We start from the raw sequence: 20,487 nt of genomic DNA on the forward strand, positions 1-20,487 counted from the left end.
ACGATATTAATCGCACCATTGTCAAGTTTGTTAATCACATTTATTTGAAGATATACTCTTTTTTATATTATACTATTTATTCCCTCGGATCAATGAAGTTTCAATAGTATATTTATACTAATAATGCACACTGATTTACTTATAGTTCCTATCCAGCAATAACATCATGAAGAACTAATCGCAATACACGGAAATAATTATATTTATAATAAATGGATCAAAAGGGCTTCGAGGGTTCATTTTAGGCTTAATTCTATACAAATAAATATTATTACAAATGTCTGCCGCTATGCTCTTCCATGATCACGTTCTAGTTGCGCTCTCTATGCAATTTCTCTGTCTCCGCCCGCAAGTCCTGTAAAAAATGTAAGGTAACAAGAAACAGCATGTTAAAAAATATAAATTTAAATTGGAATAATTTGTATTACCCGAAAGGCTTCCTGGATTTTGTCTGTGATAAGCTTCCGCGCCGTTGGCTCTGGCACTTGTCGTTTTTTAAGGTCTAGAATAAAGTCGTTGAGGTCCAAGGGCTGGCCCACATTCAGCGTCACCTGCTTTCCCCGCTGTATCACATAGGGCTCCACATTGGGCAACAGTTCGTCCATGCCCTCGTGCCACATGGGAAGAATGATGGGAATCTTTGGCGACTCGTAGATGATCCTCCCCACTCCCCACTTGAGTCGTAGCTCCTCCTTCTCCATGTTCACCTTGCCTTCGGGAAACACATGGATCCAATGGCCCAGTGCGGCCTTCTCGATGCACAGGTTGATGGCATCCTGGTAGACACCGATGCCACGCACAACTGGTATGCACTTGCCTGCGGATGGAAAGAATGATGGCTCGGTTTATTGTGGCCTCAAACCAGGAAATACGCATTGAAATACCTACCAAACATGAAGAAGAGCGAGTGCAGCTTGTTGGTGAAGCAAATGTCGTGGGCGGCCATCGACCAGCGAATTTTATAGGTGTTGCAGACGATTCCCAGGGGAAGGCAGCCCCACAGCCCAGGATCGTCGAAGCAGGAGTAATGGTTGGACACGGTGACCAGGGGAACGCCCTTGGGTCGCTTCGTTATCAGCTGGATCAGTCGCTCCTTGTTGTAGACGCGGGGTTTATTCAATAACACTGCAAAGCAAAACGAAAGAGAGAGGCGAAAGTTCAGCATTTGCATAATTGTGGCGGGGGGCGCCAATTAACAACACGGCACACGTTTGACCTCGTTGAACGAGATCGCCAGCATCCGCACACATCGTTTATCAATCGAGAGATTCGCTGACGTATTCGGTTTCGCATTCACGGTCAGGGGCATGAGCTCTCCGAGCAAACGCCGCATCTCTTGGCCAAAAATAAACGTGCCTTTGGGCCAGTTGTTTGGTAAGGTCGGCTCTGCCGGCTAGATACTCACTCAGCACAACCTTGCTGAAGATTCCAACGGCGGAGACGACGAACTGGCTGACCACGTACCAGAACTTCGAGGGGTTCCTCAGCCTAGGGAATATCCAGTCGATGTTGTATGGCATCGCCACGCCGGTGGCCACATCCAGTTTGGGATCAGCATCCTGGTCGGACATTGGGGGCGGTAGGGTAGAGGAGTTTAGGGTATGGGACGGCGATGGAGGCGTAGGCGGTCGCAGGTCCTTGGGCTTGCTGCTCCGCACGGTCTGGGTGGCGATATCCTTCCTATCCTGCTGGCTGCCCGGATAGCGCTCATCGGGCACTGGCCGCGCCTCCGGAGCTTGGACGTACTGCTGTGGAAACGAGATAAGGGCGGAAGTTGAATTACCGACGGCCACAAAGTGCACACAACAAATCCCACTGCTGACCATGGATAGTCTTTAATCTTATCGGGCCCAAGAATAGTTTCCTTTTGTGCTTGTATCTAGCCAAACGCCTCTCAGAGTTACGCATTTTGATTTCTATTTGAATTATTCCTTTGTCAACTGTTCGACTAACCCAACAACCCCCGCAAAAGCCGCCTTTGTGCCACAGGTTAGCAGCATGCGCACTGAAAATCTGCTGCTGCGAGACACCGCACTGCATTTTCGCGCGAATAATAATGCAGGAAAAACTCACGTCGTCAGAGATCTATGGCGACCTTCACTCGGTGCGAGATGTATTACATTGGGCACCTGAGAATCTTTCGCATCCGGACGGCGGGAACTTTCGAGCGTAACTGATTTTCGTCTCCACTAAAATCGCCAAGTGCAACAAGCTCTAAAGCAAAAGCACGCACAAAACGAGGGCGTTTGCCCCCAAACAAAGAGAGACAAAGCGAGAATGAGCAAAGGAAAGGGCCCCAAAGTAGAAGTAGTGAGGCAACAGTCAAGTGGTCGACTAGAGATTGTGAAACTATCTTTATCAGTTAGCAAAAGTGCTTAGCCGAACGCTTCCGTGCATAATGATCACGCTGGTTCGGTTTGATATGATAAGCATTTAAATTTGTGCGCCCAGCGTGGTGGGTTTGGGCTCTGGTGCTTTGTGCACGGTGGTGAGTTTGAACAGTGCTCTTATCAGTTGCTCAATCTGGATTATTTTTCTAGATAATAGGTGCCTTTGTTTACCTTTGTTAGGTATAGGCTAACGAACGTAGAAACTGATCAACAAATATTTTAAAATAAAGTACTCTTATATTACAAGAGAGTTAAAATGATAATTCCCCAATTATCTGTGTCTTTGGAGTATTTGTAATGAAGTGATCATAAAATAGCATTTATCTTCAGAAGTTAAAGCGCCTAAACAATTGATACCTAAACCTTTTAGCAATGGCTAATTTAAATTTTCCCGCCATCATTGGTGGGATTGGAACTAATGGTCAGTTCTGGAACGTGGTGAAAATAAGGAGAAAGCGATGGCCTGATTTTGTTTATATTTATTGCGTGTATTTGGGTGAACATTTTCAGGGTTAATTGCTATAATTATGCTTACCCGCGCCACTGCCCGGATCGGCGGTGTATATCCTCCGCTGATCAGCCAGTTTATATTTCGCGCTGCAGATGCGGCGCCCACGTGCCCGGGACGCCTTAAATTGGAGCACACGACCATCAACATTTCCACAAGTTCTTAATTTTACGAGTAAGATATGTGTGCAGATATTTTGCCTATACGTTCTTTACATAACCGGCTTTTGTGGGCCGAATAAAATTCACTTTGCAATTTGGGACGCGCGCACTGCTTGCTTCTTCACCCAACCGCCACTTCTTCACCTCAGCAGCAATCTCATGGGCGTACGGGCAGGAGGCGCCGTGCTCACTTGGCGCATGTCTGAAGGGCGGCGTTATCGTGGTGGGGAGCGGCGAAAGTTCCAAGGCCAATAGAATCTAAAGAAACTAGAAATTTGAGGATAAACCAAGCCAAAGCAGCTGTTTTTTGCCATTTACATCCAACTGATGTTTAGACATTTTACAACACTAATAAATCGTTTACTCACACTTAGTTCTGGCAGTCTGGTAACACTGAAGGCAGCTCAAAATATTTTATCGTGGTTTTGTAATTTCCACATAAATATCAATTAAAAGCGAGCTTTTTCCGGGTTTCCATTGCAAAAATGTCTCGCAGCGCTCGCCCCCTCACCTCCGCCCGTGTCCTGTACAAAATCAAGGAATTAACAACCCCGCAGTCCAGCACTGAATACGTGATCAACCGGAATCCACGGAACTTGGAAAGATTACGCATTGCCTACAAGCCGGGCGGTTATCATCTGGAGAAACCCGGTCGATCCTACTGGCACACTTTGGAGATCAACGCCAGTGGCCGCTACGTCAGCGCCGATGTTAAGCACTTCGAGAATGGAACCATACTGAGTGCCAGCACCTCGGAATGGGCCATTAAACAGCAGTTGTACAAGACCAACGACACATCTGCGTTTATAAATCTCGGCAGAGTGCTCGCACACCGCTGCCTGCAGTCTGGGATCACGGAAATGACCTGCAACGTGGAGGCGGTACCGGGTAGCAAGCTGCAGAAGCTGCTCAAAACCATTCAGGATAATGGGGTGTCCTTCACGGAACCCTCTCGTCTGCCCAACGAGCAGCCCTGGGATGAGAAGAGGCATGAGAAGCCCTGGGAGGTGTCGGAAGAAGCACTGGAAGTACTGGACGCACCCAAATCAAAATAGCCCAAAGAAACCACACTTCGTTTTCGTTTCGTTTAAAATAAACGTTGATTATTATTGCTAATTACAACGAATCATGTTGATTTATTCGTATTTGCCCTTGATGTCCTTCCAGAGTTTCTGCAAAGCGGGGAAATCTTGAGATTTGGCCAGGAAACTTTGCTTACATAACAGGATTATACTTACGCCTTTGTTGATGCCCTCGAAAATCGCAACCGACGTGACATCGAGAGCGCGCTCGAAGAAAAAGGCCGACGCGATGATGGCCACGGCGTAGGTGGAGGTGCGCTTGAACAGGGTGTTGTAGATAACCTTCATGTTGGCTAGATTTTTGTTAAAAACGTCCGATTTGCTCCCAATCAAACTTTTTCCACACGCCAAACACACAGCTGATTTGTTAGGTTGAGTTGACAAACAGTGTTGGAAACGTACAGAATTTAAATACTAGGGTCACCGCCTATCGACATTACGCATTAGTGCTTATTCTTGAAAAGTGTTCTTAATTGAGGTCGGAGATGTTTCTTGTCGTCTTTCAAGCGGTCACACTGGTCGATGGGGCAAAAACAAACGATTTGTGAATATGCCAAATTACCAGGATATTTAGCGTAATTGGGCCTTATCTGCGTGGACCATGGACATAGGCACTATCGAGTTGAGCGTGGAGGCGCTGATTGGATCCTTGCTGGCCCTCAGTATCCTCTTTGCCTTCTGCCGCAGCCTGCTTTCCGAGGACTTTGTGAGCACCTTCAAAACACGTCACAGCTGGAAATCAATAAAAGTCTTGGAACAGGTGAGCGGATTCACTTGCCGCAAAAGAGATACCATAGGATACATGCCGTTCATTCTAGGCCTGCTTCTGCAACGTGTGCGAGATCCTGCTAACCCCCTCCGCAGGACTCTTTTGCGACTGCTGTGGACTGTGCACCCATGCCACGCCCCCTTGCCAGCGGAGGGCGGACAGGGAGTACCGGTGCAAGGACAAGTGGTTGCGCAACGAGTCCACCGTGCGGCACTTGTGGGTGCATGGGAATCTGCCTATGGGAGTGCATTGTGCCGACTGCAACGAGGAGGTGGATCACCATGTCAGCACCGATCCGGGGTTATACGGATGGCGCTGTGCCTGGTGTCAGCGGTGCTACCATAACGATTGCTACACCCGCGCTGACTCCAAGGAAGCCTGCGACTTGGGCGAGTTCAAGGACATGATTTTCCCGCCCTACTGCTTTGTGGCCGCCCGAACCAGAGACTCGATGCGGCTCCACTTGGCCAGCATTACGCCGCCGGACATCGAGAACTGGGAGCCGCTTATTGTGATCGCCAACACCAAGTCGGGCAGCAGCACGGGTGCCAATGTGTTGTCCCTGCTGCGCGGTTACCTGCATCCACTGCAGGTGATGGAACTGGGCTCGAGGGGTCCGCAGGACGCCCTGCAGTGGGCCGCCAAAGCCAGTCCTCGCCCGTGTCGTATACTGGTGGCCGGCGGCGATGGCACCATCGGTTGGGTGCTCAATACAATCTACACGCTGAATATCAAGCCCCAGCCCTCGGTGGCCATCATGCCGCTGGGCACCGGCAACGATTTGTCGCGAGTTCTGGGCTGGGGAGCAGAGCCGCCCTCTGTTCTCGATCCGGTGAAGATCCTTAGGAGCATACGCCGAGCGCGCTCCGTAAATCTCGACCGCTATGACCTGCAAATAGAGAAACTGCACTATCGACTGCCCATTCAGAGGCATCCCACGAAGACGATTCATGTGTACAACTATTTCAGTGTAGGTGTGGATGCGTACATCACTTACAACTTCCACAAGACGCGCGAATCTCGATTCTATCTGCTCAGCAGTCGAATATTCAATAAGGTAGGCTATAATCTAGTGTGCTCACTTAACCTTAACTAATGTATCGTCCTCGACAGCTGCTGTACTTTACCTTCGGAACGCAACAGGTGATGCAACCTGGCTGCGAACACATCGAGGAGAAGCTGACCTTGTATCTGGACAACAAGCCAGTGCAACTGCCTGAGCTGCAGGCGCTGGTGTTCCTAAATATCGACTCATGGGGAGCTGGCTGCAAGCTCTGCGAGCTAAGCAACGCCAATGGGGAAGTGCGCATCGTAAACTCTATCTCCGATGGTATGATGGAGGTCTTTGGCATTGTTTCCTCTTTCCACATTGCCCAACTGCAGTGCAATATAAGCAAACCAGTGCGAATTGGCCAAGCCAAGCAAATAAGGGTAAGCTCTGCACTAATGCAACCGAATATTTGTTAACCCAGAATCTTCTTTAGCTACAAGTCAAGGAAACCGTGCCAATGCAGGCGGATGGCGAACCCTGGATGCAGAGTCCAGCGGATATTCGCCTTTCCTCGCGCAGTCAGGCCCGCGTCCTGAAGCTGGCTGCAACCTGAACGTAATAGCTAATACAGAATAGAATCCCTTATGTGCCAGTCCCTAATCTCAAAGTACTTAACCTAACCTGGAACCTCAATCTATACTTAATCGAATTCGGTTAGCATGGCAAGCAAAGACACCCTAGTGGAAAACCGAAACTAGTCGAAAAATACACGCAATCGTATTTGATTGGTAATAATTCGCTTTTATTAAGACGCAATCTTTTGAAAAATAATTAAATGTTCGACTGGTGGTGTAACATGCTGCCCTTGAGGGGCAAATGCACAACATTTGGGTCAGTATTATCGAAAGGCGGGTAAACAACAAAATCAGGAGTGCAGCAAACGCTGAAGCCCGCTCTAGAGCATAGTCAGCTCCATGATGGCGTTGACGATGTCATTGTTGTTGTTCTTCAGGGCCTTGATCGCCTTGGCCCTCGTCGTGTTGGCCTGCGTGATGACCAGCTCGATATCCTTATCATCCACGCCGGTGTCATCGACATCCTCCTCGTCTTCCTCGGCAATCGGGGCCACCGATGTGGTGGCGCCCACGCTGTCGGCAGCGCCAGCAGCCTCCGGGGCCTTGAACTTCTCGGCGGCAGCCACCTGGGCCTGTTGCGACAGATCCTCGATCTTGGCCTCACCGAACACGATGTAGGTATCGCTGTGGGGGTTCTTGTACACATCCGGGTTGTTGATCACGAAAAGGATGTTCTTTGACTTCCTGATCGTCACGCGGTTGACGCCCTGGATCTGCTTGAGTCCCAGCTTCAGCATGATCTTCCTGGCCTTCTTCTCGCCGCGCGATTGCTTGGCCTTCGAGACGAGGTCGATGGGCAGACCGGTGGCTCCACCACCCAGCTGTGTGGTGGCCGCTACAGCCTCCTCCAGACCGGGCATGCCACCATCGGAGTCGCTATCGCTGCCATCATCCTCGACGCGGACGTCCTCGGGTTTCGCCTCAGCGGAGGTGGAGGGCGCAGCCTCGCTCTTGATTTCGGTCAGTTCGGGCATTTTAATCTGTCTGGAAACGAGTGGACAACACGAGGTTAGGTAATTGCTTTGCAAATAGTACCAATTAAGCTAAGGGTTAAACATCTGGTGCCGGTTCAAATGCTCAGCGATGTGTCTTGGCGGGGGTCAGCTGTCATCGATTTTTCAAGTTCAATTGGAAAATCGGTAATTCGCTACCCCCGTAGCTCTAACTCTTAACTATGATATTTTACATGATTTAAGGCGCTGATTCACGGATATTTCGGCTAAAACTTAATCTAAGTGAAAAAATGCGGAGTACACACACCTACCGGAAACGAAGAAAAGAAATATGGCGGATGCGAGTGTGACTGTCGCTTAGCACGATTTTTCTTTAATTCAAACGATATATTCTGTCAGTGTGAACGTATGCGAATGATGTACGACAAATTCAAACTTGGTGGCTACTCTGTTTCATAATTTCGTTACGTTCAAATAACTGGCAGTTTTAAAATACATTTTTAATCCTTCACCTCTATAGTAAAGCATTATGACTAAAAATTTATAATTTAAATTGACTATCAAGTCTTGCTGAAATATTCAAACTACAAACATTTAAGGTAAGGTAAGGCTAATAAAGCAATAATATGCCAGCAATCTAAGTCTTTTTCGTAATTGTTTAAAACAAGTGTTCAATATTTTTTCAAAGGTGTGGTTCACTAATTGGGTCACCTTTGCTTACAATCTTCTACTGGCGTCATATTTCAGTTTGTGATAATGCAGTTATAATTTTACATAAAAAAAAAACATTAAAAACAAATTGATAACACCGAAACATTTTAAGTGGCTTACTCAAAGGGAAGGAAACGAACATCTCAGATTAGGCTCAGTGGCATGATTAATTTCTGCAATTACCAGCAATAACTGAACTGCTTAAATAGTAAAATTGAACGAATGAATGGTGTCACAATCGAATGTTTGACGGCGTTTCCTCCCCACCCAATCTGTCACTTGAAGATGACGATCTTCAGTTCGCCCGTACAGTCTACAAACGCTTCTCGAAGTGCTCCTTCACGCGCAGACGCCTGGAGGAGTATTTAATTAATTGAACTAGCGTGATAAGGCGAGTGCCTCCACACTCGGTGCTTGATTTCACTTACAAATTTGACTCCGCTGACTTTGTTAGAGGAAGTTCACCGAGAAAAATTGGATACCAGTTTATTGTGATTTAAACTAGTATCTAGAAAGATGGCTTGGATATTCGATATAAGTTTTTACATTAACTTAAGAAATTGATCATATTAGTTAAATTTTAATTAAGTTACATATGTGCATACATAACGTATACACTTTGCTCTTTCGAAAACAATACAACCCAAAAAATTTGGTCATATTTCGGGATAAGTTTATTTGGCAAGATCGAAATATCTTGGTTATATTTTACAATTAATTTAATTAAATTTTCTTGTGTAGGAAGCACGTTTAGACACGTCTGGTTCGGATGACAAAGTCCAGAGCTACTTTGTGGTAGGTTGGATGGGCGATTAGATCGGAGGAGACACACGCCAGATGACTGATCCCCTATCGCCATTAGATAACGTTCCGTTTGAGTGGCCACTCCTGGAGCTAATAAAAGCCACGACTAGGATGGGTCACCTCACAGTGAACGCTGCAACGTTCAAGACACCCAACCTCTGAAATGAAACTACCAATCCTTCTGATAGCCCTTGTGGCCATGGTGGCGGCCAAGTCCGCACCTGGTCGCATGGCCGCGCGCTACGACCACTTCCGTATCTATCAGCTGACCATTGAGACGAACTTGCAGATGGAGGAGCTCAAGAAGATTCACGAACACATCTCTGTAAGTACATTTTAAATTTTCCATTTCTGTAAAACATATATGTTGAAGACATTGATCCAATTTATAGGTGCACTTCCTCAACGAACTGGGTGCTGTTGGAAACAAATACAATGTGATCGTAGGTCCCTTGTTCCACAGAGCCCTCGAGAAGACTCTCAAATTCCTCGAAATTGTTTACGAAGTGATCGTCGATGATCTGCAGAAGTGAGTACTAGATTCTCAGATGAGTTATAACATAACAACAAAAAACTACACTTGAATCCTTGCAGATTGATAGATGACTCCTCTGTTGGCGACGATTCCCAGATGGAGTGGGAGACCTACCACACCCTGGACACCATTTACGATTGGATCGATCAGGAGTGTGCTGCCCACGATTTCCTGGAGTGCAAGGTTATTGGACAGTCCTACGAGGGTCGCGACATCAAGAGCATTAGGTTGTCGAAGCGTTCGGGCAACAAGGCCATCTTCCTGGAGGGCAACATCCATGCCATGGAGTGGATCTCGTCGGCCACCGTCACCTTCCTGCTGAACCAGTTGATCAACTCCGAGGATCCGGAAATGCAGCGTCTGAGCGAGGAGTACGATTGGATTGTGGTGCCCATGGTGAACCCGGATGGCTTCGTTTACACCCACGAGGTGGAGCGTTTGTGGCGCAAGAACCGTCGTCCCAACGGATACCGCAACGAATCTGGAGATTGCTACGGCATCGACATGAACCGCAACTTTGACTACCACTGGGGAGGTATGGTCTAACAATTACCCTATTCTCCAATCCCAGCTGATTATTAATAATCAATTAATTTGAAGGTGCCGGCTGGAACATCGATGAGCCCTGCGATCACTGGTTCGGTGGTGAGAAGCCCAACACCGAGGTGGAGATCATCTCGCTGCAGAACTTTGTGAGCTCCTTTGAGGATGGCTACATTCGGTCCTACATGGCCTACCACGCCTACGGACAGTATGTCCTCCTGCCCTACGGACACTCCAACACCGAGTTCCCGCCCAACTACGAGCAGATGAAGCGCATTGCCGCTGCATTCTCCGAGGCTGCCGCTGATGTCTATGGTTCCACCTTCACCTATGGAGCTAGTGGTCTGCTTAACTGTAGGTTTATCTGAATTAGTAGGGAGTATCTAGTAAGACTTAATGACTTTCATGATGCACCTCGTATAGATGTCGTTTCGGGAGCTGCCAAGGATTGGGCCTATGGCGTGAAGAAAATCCCATTCACCTGCACCGTGGAACTGCGTGACAAGGGCACCTTCGGATTCTTCCTGCCCTCCAACCAGATCACCGAGGTGGGTCTCGAGGTCACCGCTGGTCTTAAGGCTCTGGTCAACAAGGCTGCCGAGGAGGGCATTTTCGACTAGAGCTTGGTCTGTACCAACTTGGGCGCAGATGCTGTGAAAAATAAATAAATCATTTTATAATTATAATGTGAACATTCAAATTTTCTTGTGAAATGATTTTATTTATAAACAGTGCAGATTCACTGTTCAATAAAGAGAGAAGTTGCTGTATATACAAAAATATTCTATATTTTTTATTGTTACTTAACACTTGAATTAAAGTGACATTTTCTTCGAGCGATTGATTTTTTTATACATCATGGTTGTAAAAATTTATCTATGTACTTCTGAAGTATTTTCATTTTATATAATTACTTTATATATTTACTTTGGATGCTATTGAACCAAGGAACAATATTTCACTGTGCTTGTACGCTTTGTTTAAAACATAAACAAGCATAAAGGAAAGTAATAATTGAATTGATTTTGCTTCGGCAGACATTTTTACAAGAATCTCCTGTGGGAAATTGAATTAGGGTGCCTAAGATTGTTTTGACAACACACAAGCACTTATTTAATAGTTTCCAAGTAACTTCCTCCTTAAAAAGCTGAGAAAATCCAACGAGAGGCGGAGCGGAAGATGGGATTTTGGCCAGGCAAAATTACTGCACTTTGGTTATGGTATAGGCAAATTATGCCACGTGGCTGCAGTATCAATAAATATTTATATGCCCGTCTCATGCGGCTGTTGCTTTTGCAGGAGTCGAGGTCCTGCAATTCGCCCTGCGGATAGTTGGTCATGGGATTGGGGATTCTCGCGGGATGGATAAACTTTGCGGCACGCAGCAAAACTTTGGCCAAATGCAGCGGAATATCTTCGCTCCTTTGCAGAAGCCAAAGCCATCAACACCAACCGGGCCAACATAAAATTCCTACTACAAAGTGGTTATTTTGTTTGAAGTAATCCGCAAGAAGTCGTTAAAACTGTCGTTGCCAGTGCTCCCAGATTGATGATGGTTTCACGTGTCCGCCGCAGAGAGCAGCCGACCTGCCAGGATGCCTTTTATCCTTGTCTCGTCCCTTCGCCGTCCCTTTTCCGTCCCTTTGCCATCCCTTTGCCACCACGCAACTCCTCCAGATGTCCCCACTCGAAGATGCATTTGAGGGGAAACTGATGCAATGTCTGCAGCCGACGAAACGGGTCTCAATGGCTTTTCCAGCGATGCTTTGACATGGAAATGCTAAAAAGTTCCCGGCAAGAGGCGATGGCTTCCGGAAAAGCCTTTGACACCTGATATGAAAAGGAGCCCGTAATCAAATATGCCTGCAAATAAAATGCCAAAGCTGCCGAAGGAATTCGTTTGCCGTACCTTAGCCATTTTCAATTAACTTTGTCTGCGTAGGGTAAATCGCCTCCACATCCAACTCCACCACCCCCTGCACCACCACCTCTTCCTTCCCTCCCATTTCCCGGAAAAACTCAACCGACCTTTATTGCCCAACACACTTTTGCGTCACGTGGCAAGTGGCATGGGGCAAAGGTTATAGGGCCCATAAAACGGCCAACTCATTATGCAAATGCTTTGTTATACGAGCAGCCCCGGGCACATAACATAAATCGGTAGTGTTATGTTTACACGATCCAATTCGAATAATATCTTTTCCGATAATTACACAGCTCCGATTTCAATACAAACACAATCGAAACCATGTTGATGTTTCGAACTTGTCGTGCTCAACTTATATCACGATTGCAATTAGAAATGTAGCTGCGGAACTGGTTAATCGACAACAATGGGAACCCTTGTGAGTCAATATTGTCCATAAGTACTCTTCAGATTAGATTTATTTGCAGCTTCAAGTGAAATCGAGGGTTTTTCACCACCGTCATTATGGGAAAAGTGCGAGGGAAGAAGTTTCAGTGGGAGTTTATGCTTGTGTATCTACAAGTTTTGATTATATAACACTTATTTTTATACCCCTTACACGTAGAGTAAAGGGTATACTTGATTCGTTGAAAAGTATGTAACAGGTAAAAGAAAGCTTTTCCAAACATGTAAAGTATATTTGTAGATTCGATCTGACCCTGTCCGTTCGTCCGTCTGTCCGTCCTTATTTAAAATCACACATAGATTAAAATATATCTGTTGAATTCATAAACAAATACTTTGCTTACGAAGTTTAGTTTGCATTTTAATGAATAGACCAAATTTTAAAGAATTTACGATATGATCAGCGCACAAGATTTAAATATAAAATGTAATGCTACTCTAATAGAATTTTAGCCACAATTTCAGTCGTACAATTAATTTGTTTCAAATCCCTTTTTAATGTCATGGTAAATTAGCGGTAATGTATACGTATATATCGTTCCAGGAAAGCGCAGCATGACTTTGGTAAATCAAAAATTCAAGCCAACAAGTATGATATGACATTTAACATTTGTCCGCGAATTGTGTCGCAAATTCAGTAATTGTCCTGTGGCCAATCCCCCCCGAGTACATAAGCCCCCGCCCCCTGCCGACGGCCCAAAATGTTGTACATAATTAAACGATTGCGAGGGCAGAAAGCAGGGCAGAGCGAAATAAAAATGGCCAGTCAGGTGGGTGGGTGATTCGGGTGGGTTGGGGGGTGTGGCAGTGCCAAAACCGCAGACAAATAGCCGCTGGCCAAGTGGGCGGCGGTTGGGGCGTGTGCAGATCTGGGGGATTCAGTCAGTTAGCACACACAAAACAAAACAGAACAGGACGAATGGAACGAATGAAACGAGGCAGAAGGGAGCGGCGGACGAGCACACGCAAACGGAAAGTTGCTTGTCATTGAACCATGAACTGGTCACCAGCCATCATTCACTCACTCTCGCAGTCGCTCACTCTGCCAGTCACTCACTCACTCACTCACCCACTCACCCAGTCATTCACTCTGCCGAGTTGGGGAAGCCCCCCAGTGGTGGGGAGGAGGGATCAAGGGGGCGGGCTGGGCAGGCGGAGGAAAGCGTCACGTGTTTGTGAATCGCGCGTATTTGCTTATGCAAAAGACCAGACGAAAGGACCAGGATATTTCGTTTGGCGAAAGGATAAGCGGGGAGGGGATGTTTGATTTACACTCGCAGGAAATGTTACTCGCTTCTCGCTACTCGCCAACATGAAATGGTAGAGGAGTATGAATATTAGCGTCATTTATTCACTTTCATTTATGACTATCTTACCAAAAGCTTATTAAATATTTTACAATAAAGTACTAATATTATTCAGAATTCAGATTTGTAGCTTAAATTAACAATAATGGTGTATGTTCAAAACTCCTTCACTTAATCTTAATCCATTTCCATTTACGATTCTATCAACTAATTAATGTATATAAAATCTTAGCATTAATGACCTATTAAAACAATATATTCTCTGTGCATTCAGCGAAAGGGATAAAATAAACAAGATGCACTTTAAAAATGAGCATGTAGCAAATACTTAAATATTTATTCTCGGATTTGGCGGCAAGCGGTATCTTCTTCTTCTACAGCTGGTAAAACTAAAGCAGACAGCTGATAAAACTAACGGCGAACAGGGCTAATGTTTTGCAGCTCTCCATGATTAATGTCGAATTAATGGCACTAATTGATCTGATCTACATTGATTGATTGATTGATTGATTGACGGCCGGCGGGATGGAAAAAAAACGTGTGCAAAAACCATAAACGCATATGGCCGACGTGTAATCCTTAATTAGTTTACTCTGGACCGGGCTTATCCGCTTATCTAAATTACACTGGGTCAGTGCACATTATGCAGAATGCAAATACTTGAGAAAGAGAGGGCAACACGGTGCGACAGGGACGGCGAGTGCGACACCATTTACCGCCAGCCAAGCTATTATTAAAAGAGCATTTATATAATGGACTCAACGGACTTTTGCCAGTTCGCTTTGCACGGCTCTTTCTATAAATGCACTGCTAGATATTCAAAGGGTTTTCAATGTTAAATTGAATATACTATATAATATGCTTAATTTATCATTTTATATTTGACTTTGATTGCTTTTGTATTAACTAAGTTATTTACAAGGAGATATTATCAACTTGTGATAGCCAATCTCTAACTCAAAGTAAACATTTTTATTGCTAACTTTTCAAACTACCTTCTCTTTTTCGCTGAGTGCATTCGGTGCAGTGTCTGCAGCAGTTTGCATGGAAGTTGGCCAGTATTTGCGACCCCTTTCGGATTGGTCACGCATTGCTCCGCTGCGCCGCGGAGTGGATATATCGCCCGACAGCTGCTGCTTTTACTGCCCCTGGGAGTACGAAGGACTCTGGCTGGCTGGTGGCTTCTGGCTCCTGGCTACGGCTACGAAGGTTCCCGGCCAGTGCACACGGGGCGTATGAGTTATATTTATTTTATCTCGTGTATGTTTGAGTTTCGCATTAAAATGCGCTCGCTGGAGCATAAAATGTTGGCTGTTTTTATTGAAATCGACATCATTAATGCGGGAATTATGCGAGCGGTCTTGCTGCTTATGGGTTGGAGTGACTCCTTCCCTGCACAGCCAACGTTTAATCATCATCCACATGGTTGAGCTTTAAGTGTAACCATAAACTTTTGTTTTGAAACCGGATCGCTGCGGTATGGGAACGTATTGGGATCGGATCGGATGAGATCGCCCGACCGCCGCTGACCAACTGGCCAACAGACGCTTATCGCAGGCACACTTCAAACAAATGGCACACCAACTGCCATTGTCCTGCTGCTCCTGCTGTTGGTGGCAGGATATCGATACCGCAGACCGTCGACCACCGACCACCGACCACCGACACTCGACCAGTGACCACACACAAGGTGGCAGGGTGCTCCTGCTGCTCATGCTGCTGGAGCTGCCTGCTGCTATGTTTAATAGTTGGCCACAACTGTGACCCCGCAATTTATGAATATGATTTCGGATCGGAGAGAGAGGGAAGCCCAAGTGGGGCTTACATTGGCACCCCAATTAATTGCCCGGCTGACCACCGAAATTGATGGCAGTTTGGCGAAAGTTGCCCGACTTTTGGCCACTGCCCCCGCCAAACGGCGACAAATGTCAGTTGGCCGAAGGAATTGAATTTCCGCCGTTGCCCCATGAACTTTGGCTACACTTTGGGGTAATTGTTTGGGGGCGTGGTGGCATGCAAATGTCGACATGCCAAAAGTTCAAAATTGCAGCTAAAATTACGGGCATCGACAGGTAAACGACTTTGGCCAAGTTAACAAGGCACTAAAGTACAGGTTATTTCTATTTTGCCAGAGAAGATGGAGGAAGCTTATCTCGGTGCCAAAAAATAGTTTTCAGGATTCAGGTGAGGTGACATCATAAATAAAAGCAATACCACAGGTGTAAATAGTCTAGCTATGCAGCAGTTGTTGCAACAAATATATGTTTCGCTTTATATGCGTTTGCCCGATTGCAGCTGCAATCTGCCCAGGATCTGGGGATCAGGATCAACCCCAGGGGCAATATATCAAACTGTTTGGCAGCCAGCCCCGACGATCATCACCAGCAGGTGCAGGGCTCCCCTTTCTGCTGGCCAGCAGCAGACCATCAAACAGATTGGAACACGCATTTGCAGCATGTTTCGTGCCACGAAAGCTGCAATTAAGTTTTGTTAATTTTAATGAAGCCACCAGGCGCATCTGCTTGCCCCGACCGACCGAAGAACAACAACAAAAAAAGGGGGACTTTTGTACGGATTCAAGCAAGTCAAAAGCAATGCTCCGGGGAGCAGCTGCTCCTATTCGCCTGGCTAGGGGTTGCTCCTTTTGCTCCTGGCCATGCGATCTGCCAGCTCCTCCTGGGTCAGCTTTTTTCTCCATTTTAATTAAGAGCACCCGTTGGATTCAGCGATAGGATCTGCCACATGAAACTCTAGCCGCAAAAAATACAAATTGGAAAGCAGACGAAAGTATTTGTACGGCAGATGGTTGTCCATTAAACGAGGTGATTATCGCATAAAAATCATTTTAAACTGTGCAGTCTGGCAGGGACAATTTTTTATGGGCAGTTAAGATACATATTTACGCAGATACAAATGGGTATTGCACAAATATGTTGCAGATAAATAATTTGATGCGCTCATTAAATGGCAATGTGAGCTTGAGGTTTAAGTTCACATTTTACACTTTTAATCGGTAATTAACAGTGGACTGATGAAATACAAAACATTTAGTCCTTTATTCATATTAAATAAATTAAATATTTATTAATGTTATAAAACCAAATAATAGCGTTAATGTTAAGCCCATCATCTCCTTTTAATCACCAAAGAGCCTTTCGACCTCTTCACTGATGACATAAAATATTAAAATTGTATTTAATCAAAATGAAAAACATTAATGCAGCCAAAATTCAGTTACACATTTGACTTAGAAACCCCAGAAATACATTTCCATTTTCCTTTTCTATTTGGAATTAATTCTATTATCCAGCAGCCATCGTCAAATCGAAAATTGAATAACAAGCTCTTTAAATTTGATGAGAATAACTTGCACATTATATTGATTTTATTTCGTAACAATTTTATGGACATCACGAGCAGTTTTCCCAGTAACTCCGAGCAACAAATGGGGTGCCAGGACTTTCAGGATGAGGATGAGGAGCAGGAGGGATCCAGGGGAAAATTGCTAAGACGGGGAAAGCCAAACAAGAAATTGACTGTACTGAACGCTAGACCAGCAGAGTTTACACTGTCTGCGTGTTTGCTGTGTGCGTAACCTCCCGGTTTTTCCCCCCACCTCCCAGTGATCCCCCCCCCCCCCCCCCTTTCAGCTGGCGAGACCCCCTGGAAAAACATGACAAGTCAAGTCCTTTTGGCACCCCAATAAAATTCCCGCTTGGCCGTTTTTTTGCTTAACGAAGTGGAACTTTTTGCGTGCGGACGGCAATAAAGGCGGAATGAAAACAACGAAAAATGAAGTATGAAAAGAGTATGAAATATAATAAGCGAAAAATGAAAGCCCGCTTTAAATTGGCAAAAATCCACGACGACTGACTTGAATGACATTAACCGCTCCGCGATGGCCCACTAATTGAGCCAATCCCGCGGATGCCGCTGGCTAAATAGCGATTTACACTGTCCACTTCGACCATAATTCAGTCGTATGGCTGCAATCCTTTTTTACCAGCTCCCAGCCGCCCACTCACCACCGCCCACTTTTCAACGCCACGCCCCGCTGTCCAGGCTGTCAACGTTTAAATTGCGGTTGCCAAAACAAATGAGGAGGCGGAAAAACCAGAGTGGCCGGCGGCGGACTCGATTCATTTCGGATGAAACATTTTAAATGATTCCATGCCTGGCACCGCATGCAATTTGCCGCCTGCCGTCGCAACGCATTCAAGGACGTCGGAAGGGGCGGTGCACAGGGGGCGGGGCGGGTTGGTTCCATTGCAAGGTGTGTGCCGCAATCCTGGAAATGAACAACACGAACTGGCTGGCGTTCAGTGTCCGCACTTTTCACAGGGCTCCTGTTCATATTTCATTCGCAATGACGCTGACAGGACAATGCGGTCCTGCATGTCCTGGCTGCCGGCTCGCCGCCTCCGCCATCCATCCCAACCATGCCCATCCCAGCTCTCCGCTCCTGGCATCCTTTGCCTGCTCAGCAGTGCGTGTGGATGGGCGGTCTGGGTTGTGGGTTGACATCAGTGATGCCGCGGGGCAGCACCAGGTGTAAGGCAAAATGCCAAATAATACTTATAGTCCGAAAAAAAAGTTGAATATAATAAATAATAGGATGAACTTTGCTACAGACTGAAAAAAAACAATATCAAGCTTTTAGTTTTGGAAAAGTTAGATACATCTTACCAAAAGTTTTCAAGTTTCAAATCAATTAACTTGTGGGATGTGTGATATAGCATAAGTTAGCTCTTTTTCAACTGATCTTATAAATAATTATTTGATATGGTAGTATTATTATTATTATCTTAAAGTTCAGTTTTGTTATTATAATCGATGGAAACATAATCAGTTCCACAAGATAAATACATACTGCACTTAAACCAATCCTTTCTTTGAAATGCTTAAGATAGTCTTTCAAATCTCTAAGTCGCACTACCAATACACTTTAATTTCCCTAGTATAGGTACATTTTCTTATGGTTCTTATGATATATATGGTTATTTCAATATTATACATAATATTGTTATTAAACACCAGAAACTCTGTTCGCATCTCTGAATGGCGCACAATCTGCAATATTGCCAGCTTGCACACACTGATTTCAACTGATGAAGTTGGCGTGGCATGTGCGGTCGCCCCGCACCCCCCGACGAACACTTCACCGCCCACCGCCCCCCCTTGGGCCCACCTTACGCATAAATCAAAAGTTCAGTGTCAACAAAAAGTGATTTCTGTGTCAATTCCGTTCTGCCTTTGTTTCCACCACGCAATATTTTCCTTACAATTTTTCATAATTAAAAATAAATAAAAATCAAGCCACTTGACAGTGAGCTCCGGATGAATGGATGGACGGATGGATGGCTGGATGGATGGACGAATGGATGGATGGATGGCTGGATGGAGGAGCTGAATCCTTGCCGGGCCCTTAAGCCATTGATATAAATACAGGAAATATGCAGAAACGAAGTGAATGCAAACCAAAGGAGCAGAAAGCGCAAAAGGGGAATGATGCCAGGATGGGAAAAAAAGGAGGAGGGGTAAGCATATGTTTTATTTGCAAACGGAAACAAGACGCTCAGACCAACTGAACCAACTGAACCAAACTGAACCGACCGAAACGACCTGGCGGCAGCTGACTGACTGTCGGGAATGCGGAATCCAGAATTCAGAGTCCTGGTGCCGAGAGTCGTTATCCTCGGCCGCATTGCTTTTTAGCGAAATCGAACGGATACGGTGGCAGGAGCAGGGGCAAGTGGCAGGGGGACTGGGGGGACACCTCAAACAAACACACCACACATTTCACATTTCGCTCTGATCCTGGCATTTGTTTCCTTCGCTTCCTGCGGTAGTTGGCAGCAGGTGATATGTATAACGATTTCCGGCTTATGATTTGACTTCGAATGGATGAAGGGTCTGGTCCGGGGTTATCTTGTTACCTGGTTAAGACCATGGCATCACAGCCAAGCAGCCAGCGACTCCTCATTATCCCAGCGGCTTAGTGGCTCTCGAATGGCTGTAATGATACGCCCGCACCGCACTGGAGGTCCTCGATTGGGGGTAATAAGAAAAGTTTAACTTTATGATTTCTTGCTTAGCGGTACACAACGAGGCGTATACGCGATGAGGGCCGCAAGGTGGGTGGGTGGGTGGATGGGTGGCACAATAAAAGCGTAAAGTGACAACAAAGCGGCAAACAACAAAATAAATAAATCACAAACAAAAAGCAGAGCCAGCAGCAGAGCTCCAAAATAGCACACGAAGGCAGAAAAACAATAAGAGCGAGACTGCACTGGGAAAAATCGGTATGTGAATTGCAATAAAATACTGAATGTCTTTGTCAACTGTAAGTTTAATAGAAAACTTCGTGGGGTTAGCTATATTAAGCTGCTTGGCTATTTAATAATTATATTTCTTCAAACTGGTATGAAGTTATACATATACATTTTTTTTCTTTGGAAACTTAAGATGTTTGAATCAAATTTCAAGAAAAAAAATCGTCTTAAGTTACTTGTAATGTCTTTCTTAGCTTAAGTTAGTTTTGTAATAAGTAGGAACATTTCTATGTTGCTTTTTTCTCTCAGTGCATTAGTCACCCGAAAAACAAGCTGGAAAAGCAGTCACAAAAAGAACAGAACAGAGCGAAACAAAGCTGAGCGAAACTTTTCTTTCGTCCTTAGCTGCTTTTTGTTCTTTGGCACGCAATTCATATTTCCTTGTCCCAAAGAAA

At 45.6% G+C, this 20,487-nt stretch overlaps 6 protein-coding genes across 11 annotated transcripts; 3 read left to right on the top strand and 3 right to left on the bottom strand.

Annotated features, from left to right (window-relative positions):
* Window positions 1–21: 21 nt before the first annotated feature.
* Window positions 22–3,206, bottom strand: LOC6734216 (tafazzin). Of its 4 annotated transcripts, none has more exons than XM_016182215.3 (5): window positions 2,926–3,206; window positions 1,406–1,748; window positions 889–1,125; window positions 429–817; window positions 22–355 (listed from the first exon to the last, which is right to left on the bottom strand). In XM_016182215.3, exons 1-5 carry the CDS (start codon window positions 3,046–3,048, stop codon window positions 311–313), a joined length of 1,137 nt encoding a protein of 378 aa, XP_016027261.1. In that variant the 5' UTR covers window positions 3,049–3,206; the 3' UTR covers window positions 22–310. The 4 variants fall into 4 exon arrangements, with proteins under 4 accessions (XP_016027261.1, XP_039148629.1, XP_016027263.1 ...); XM_039292695.2 differs by lacking the exon at window positions 2,926–3,206 and adding an exon at window positions 2,074–2,242 and having other exon boundaries at window positions 1,406–1,745; XM_016182217.3 differs by lacking the exon at window positions 2,926–3,206 and adding an exon at window positions 1,824–1,972.
* A 338-nt stretch (window positions 3,207–3,544) lies between these two features.
* On the top strand, window positions 3,545–4,181 carry LOC6734218 (39S ribosomal protein L18, mitochondrial). Its single transcript, XM_002081211.4, has one exon. It carries the CDS (start codon window positions 3,545–3,547, stop codon window positions 4,112–4,114), a length of 570 nt encoding a protein of 189 aa, XP_002081247.1. The 3' UTR covers window positions 4,115–4,181.
* On the bottom strand, window positions 4,135–4,555 carry LOC6734219 (cytochrome b-c1 complex subunit 9; the record flags this gene model as incomplete). The annotated part of the gene is made up of 2 exons (XM_002081212.3): window positions 4,135–4,231; window positions 4,298–4,555. Coding segments are annotated over 2 exons (294 nt in total), but the record flags the coding sequence as incomplete, so codon positions are not given.
* Window positions 4,556–4,601: 46 nt separating this feature from the next.
* Window positions 4,602–6,710, top strand: LOC6734220 (diacylglycerol kinase epsilon). Its single transcript, XM_002081213.4, has 4 exons — window positions 4,602–4,901; window positions 4,960–5,967; window positions 6,024–6,341; window positions 6,395–6,710. Exons 1-4 carry the CDS (start codon window positions 4,743–4,745, stop codon window positions 6,512–6,514), a joined length of 1,605 nt encoding a protein of 534 aa, XP_002081249.1. The 5' UTR covers window positions 4,602–4,742; the 3' UTR covers window positions 6,515–6,710.
* Window positions 6,682–7,945, bottom strand: LOC6734221 (nascent polypeptide-associated complex subunit alpha). Of its 3 annotated transcripts, none has more exons than XM_016182211.3 (2): window positions 7,797–7,945; window positions 6,682–7,520 (listed from the first exon to the last, which is right to left on the bottom strand). In XM_016182211.3, exon 2 carries the CDS (start codon window positions 7,508–7,510, stop codon window positions 6,857–6,859), a length of 654 nt encoding a protein of 217 aa, XP_016027264.1. In that variant the 5' UTR covers window positions 7,511–7,520; window positions 7,797–7,945; the 3' UTR covers window positions 6,682–6,856. The 3 variants fall into 3 exon arrangements, with proteins under 3 accessions (XP_016027264.1, XP_016027265.1, XP_039148630.1); XM_016182212.3 differs by having other exon boundaries at window positions 7,801–7,928; XM_039292696.1 differs by having other exon boundaries at window positions 7,723–7,812.
* Window positions 7,946–9,108: 1,163 nt separating this feature from the next.
* Window positions 9,109–10,782, top strand: LOC6734222 (zinc carboxypeptidase). Its single transcript, XM_002081215.4, has 5 exons — window positions 9,109–9,329; window positions 9,397–9,533; window positions 9,599–10,074; window positions 10,140–10,436; window positions 10,506–10,782. Exons 1-5 carry the CDS (start codon window positions 9,168–9,170, stop codon window positions 10,700–10,702), a joined length of 1,269 nt encoding a protein of 422 aa, XP_002081251.1. The 5' UTR covers window positions 9,109–9,167; the 3' UTR covers window positions 10,703–10,782.
* The last annotated feature ends 9,705 nt before the right edge of the window (window positions 10,783–20,487 follow it).

The sequence above is a fragment of the Drosophila simulans genome, chromosome 2R (genome assembly GCF_016746395.2).
Source record: "Drosophila simulans strain w501 chromosome 2R, Prin_Dsim_3.1, whole genome shotgun sequence".
In the NCBI taxonomy this organism is placed as follows: Eukaryota; Metazoa; Arthropoda; class Insecta; order Diptera; family Drosophilidae; genus Drosophila; species Drosophila simulans.

Bases quoted from the DNA above. Each gene is read 5' to 3' on its own strand.
- LOC6734216 (XM_016182215.3), bottom strand. From the start codon at position 3,048: ATGTTGATGGTCGTGTGCTCCAATTTAAGGCGTCCCGGGCACGTGGGC. The intron at 818-888 runs GTAGGTATTTCA...TTCCATCCGCAG, and splicing joins CTCGCTCTTCTTCATGTTTG to GCAAGTGCATACCAGTTGTG. The intron at 356-428 runs GTAATACAAATT...CATTTTTTACAG, and splicing joins AAATCCAGGAAGCCTTTCGG to GACTTGCGGGCGGAGACAGA.
- LOC6734218 (XM_002081211.4), top strand. From the start codon at position 3,545: ATGTCTCGCAGCGCTCGCCCCCTCACCTCCGCCCGTGTCCTGTACAAA.
- LOC6734220 (XM_002081213.4), top strand. From the start codon at position 4,743: ATGGACATAGGCACTATCGAGTTGAGCGTGGAGGCGCTGATTGGATCC. The intron at 4,902-4,959 runs GTGAGCGGATTC...CGTTCATTCTAG, and splicing joins CAATAAAAGTCTTGGAACAG to GCCTGCTTCTGCAACGTGTG. The intron at 5,968-6,023 runs GTAGGCTATAAT...CGTCCTCGACAG, and splicing joins GCAGTCGAATATTCAATAAG to CTGCTGTACTTTACCTTCGG.
- LOC6734221 (XM_016182211.3), bottom strand. From the start codon at position 7,510: ATGCCCGAACTGACCGAAATCAAGAGCGAGGCTGCGCCCTCCACCTCC.
- LOC6734222 (XM_002081215.4), top strand. From the start codon at position 9,168: ATGAAACTACCAATCCTTCTGATAGCCCTTGTGGCCATGGTGGCGGCC. The intron at 10,075-10,139 runs GTATGGTCTAAC...ATTAATTTGAAG, and splicing joins CTTTGACTACCACTGGGGAG to GTGCCGGCTGGAACATCGAT. The intron at 10,437-10,505 runs GTAGGTTTATCT...CACCTCGTATAG, and splicing joins AGCTAGTGGTCTGCTTAACT to ATGTCGTTTCGGGAGCTGCC.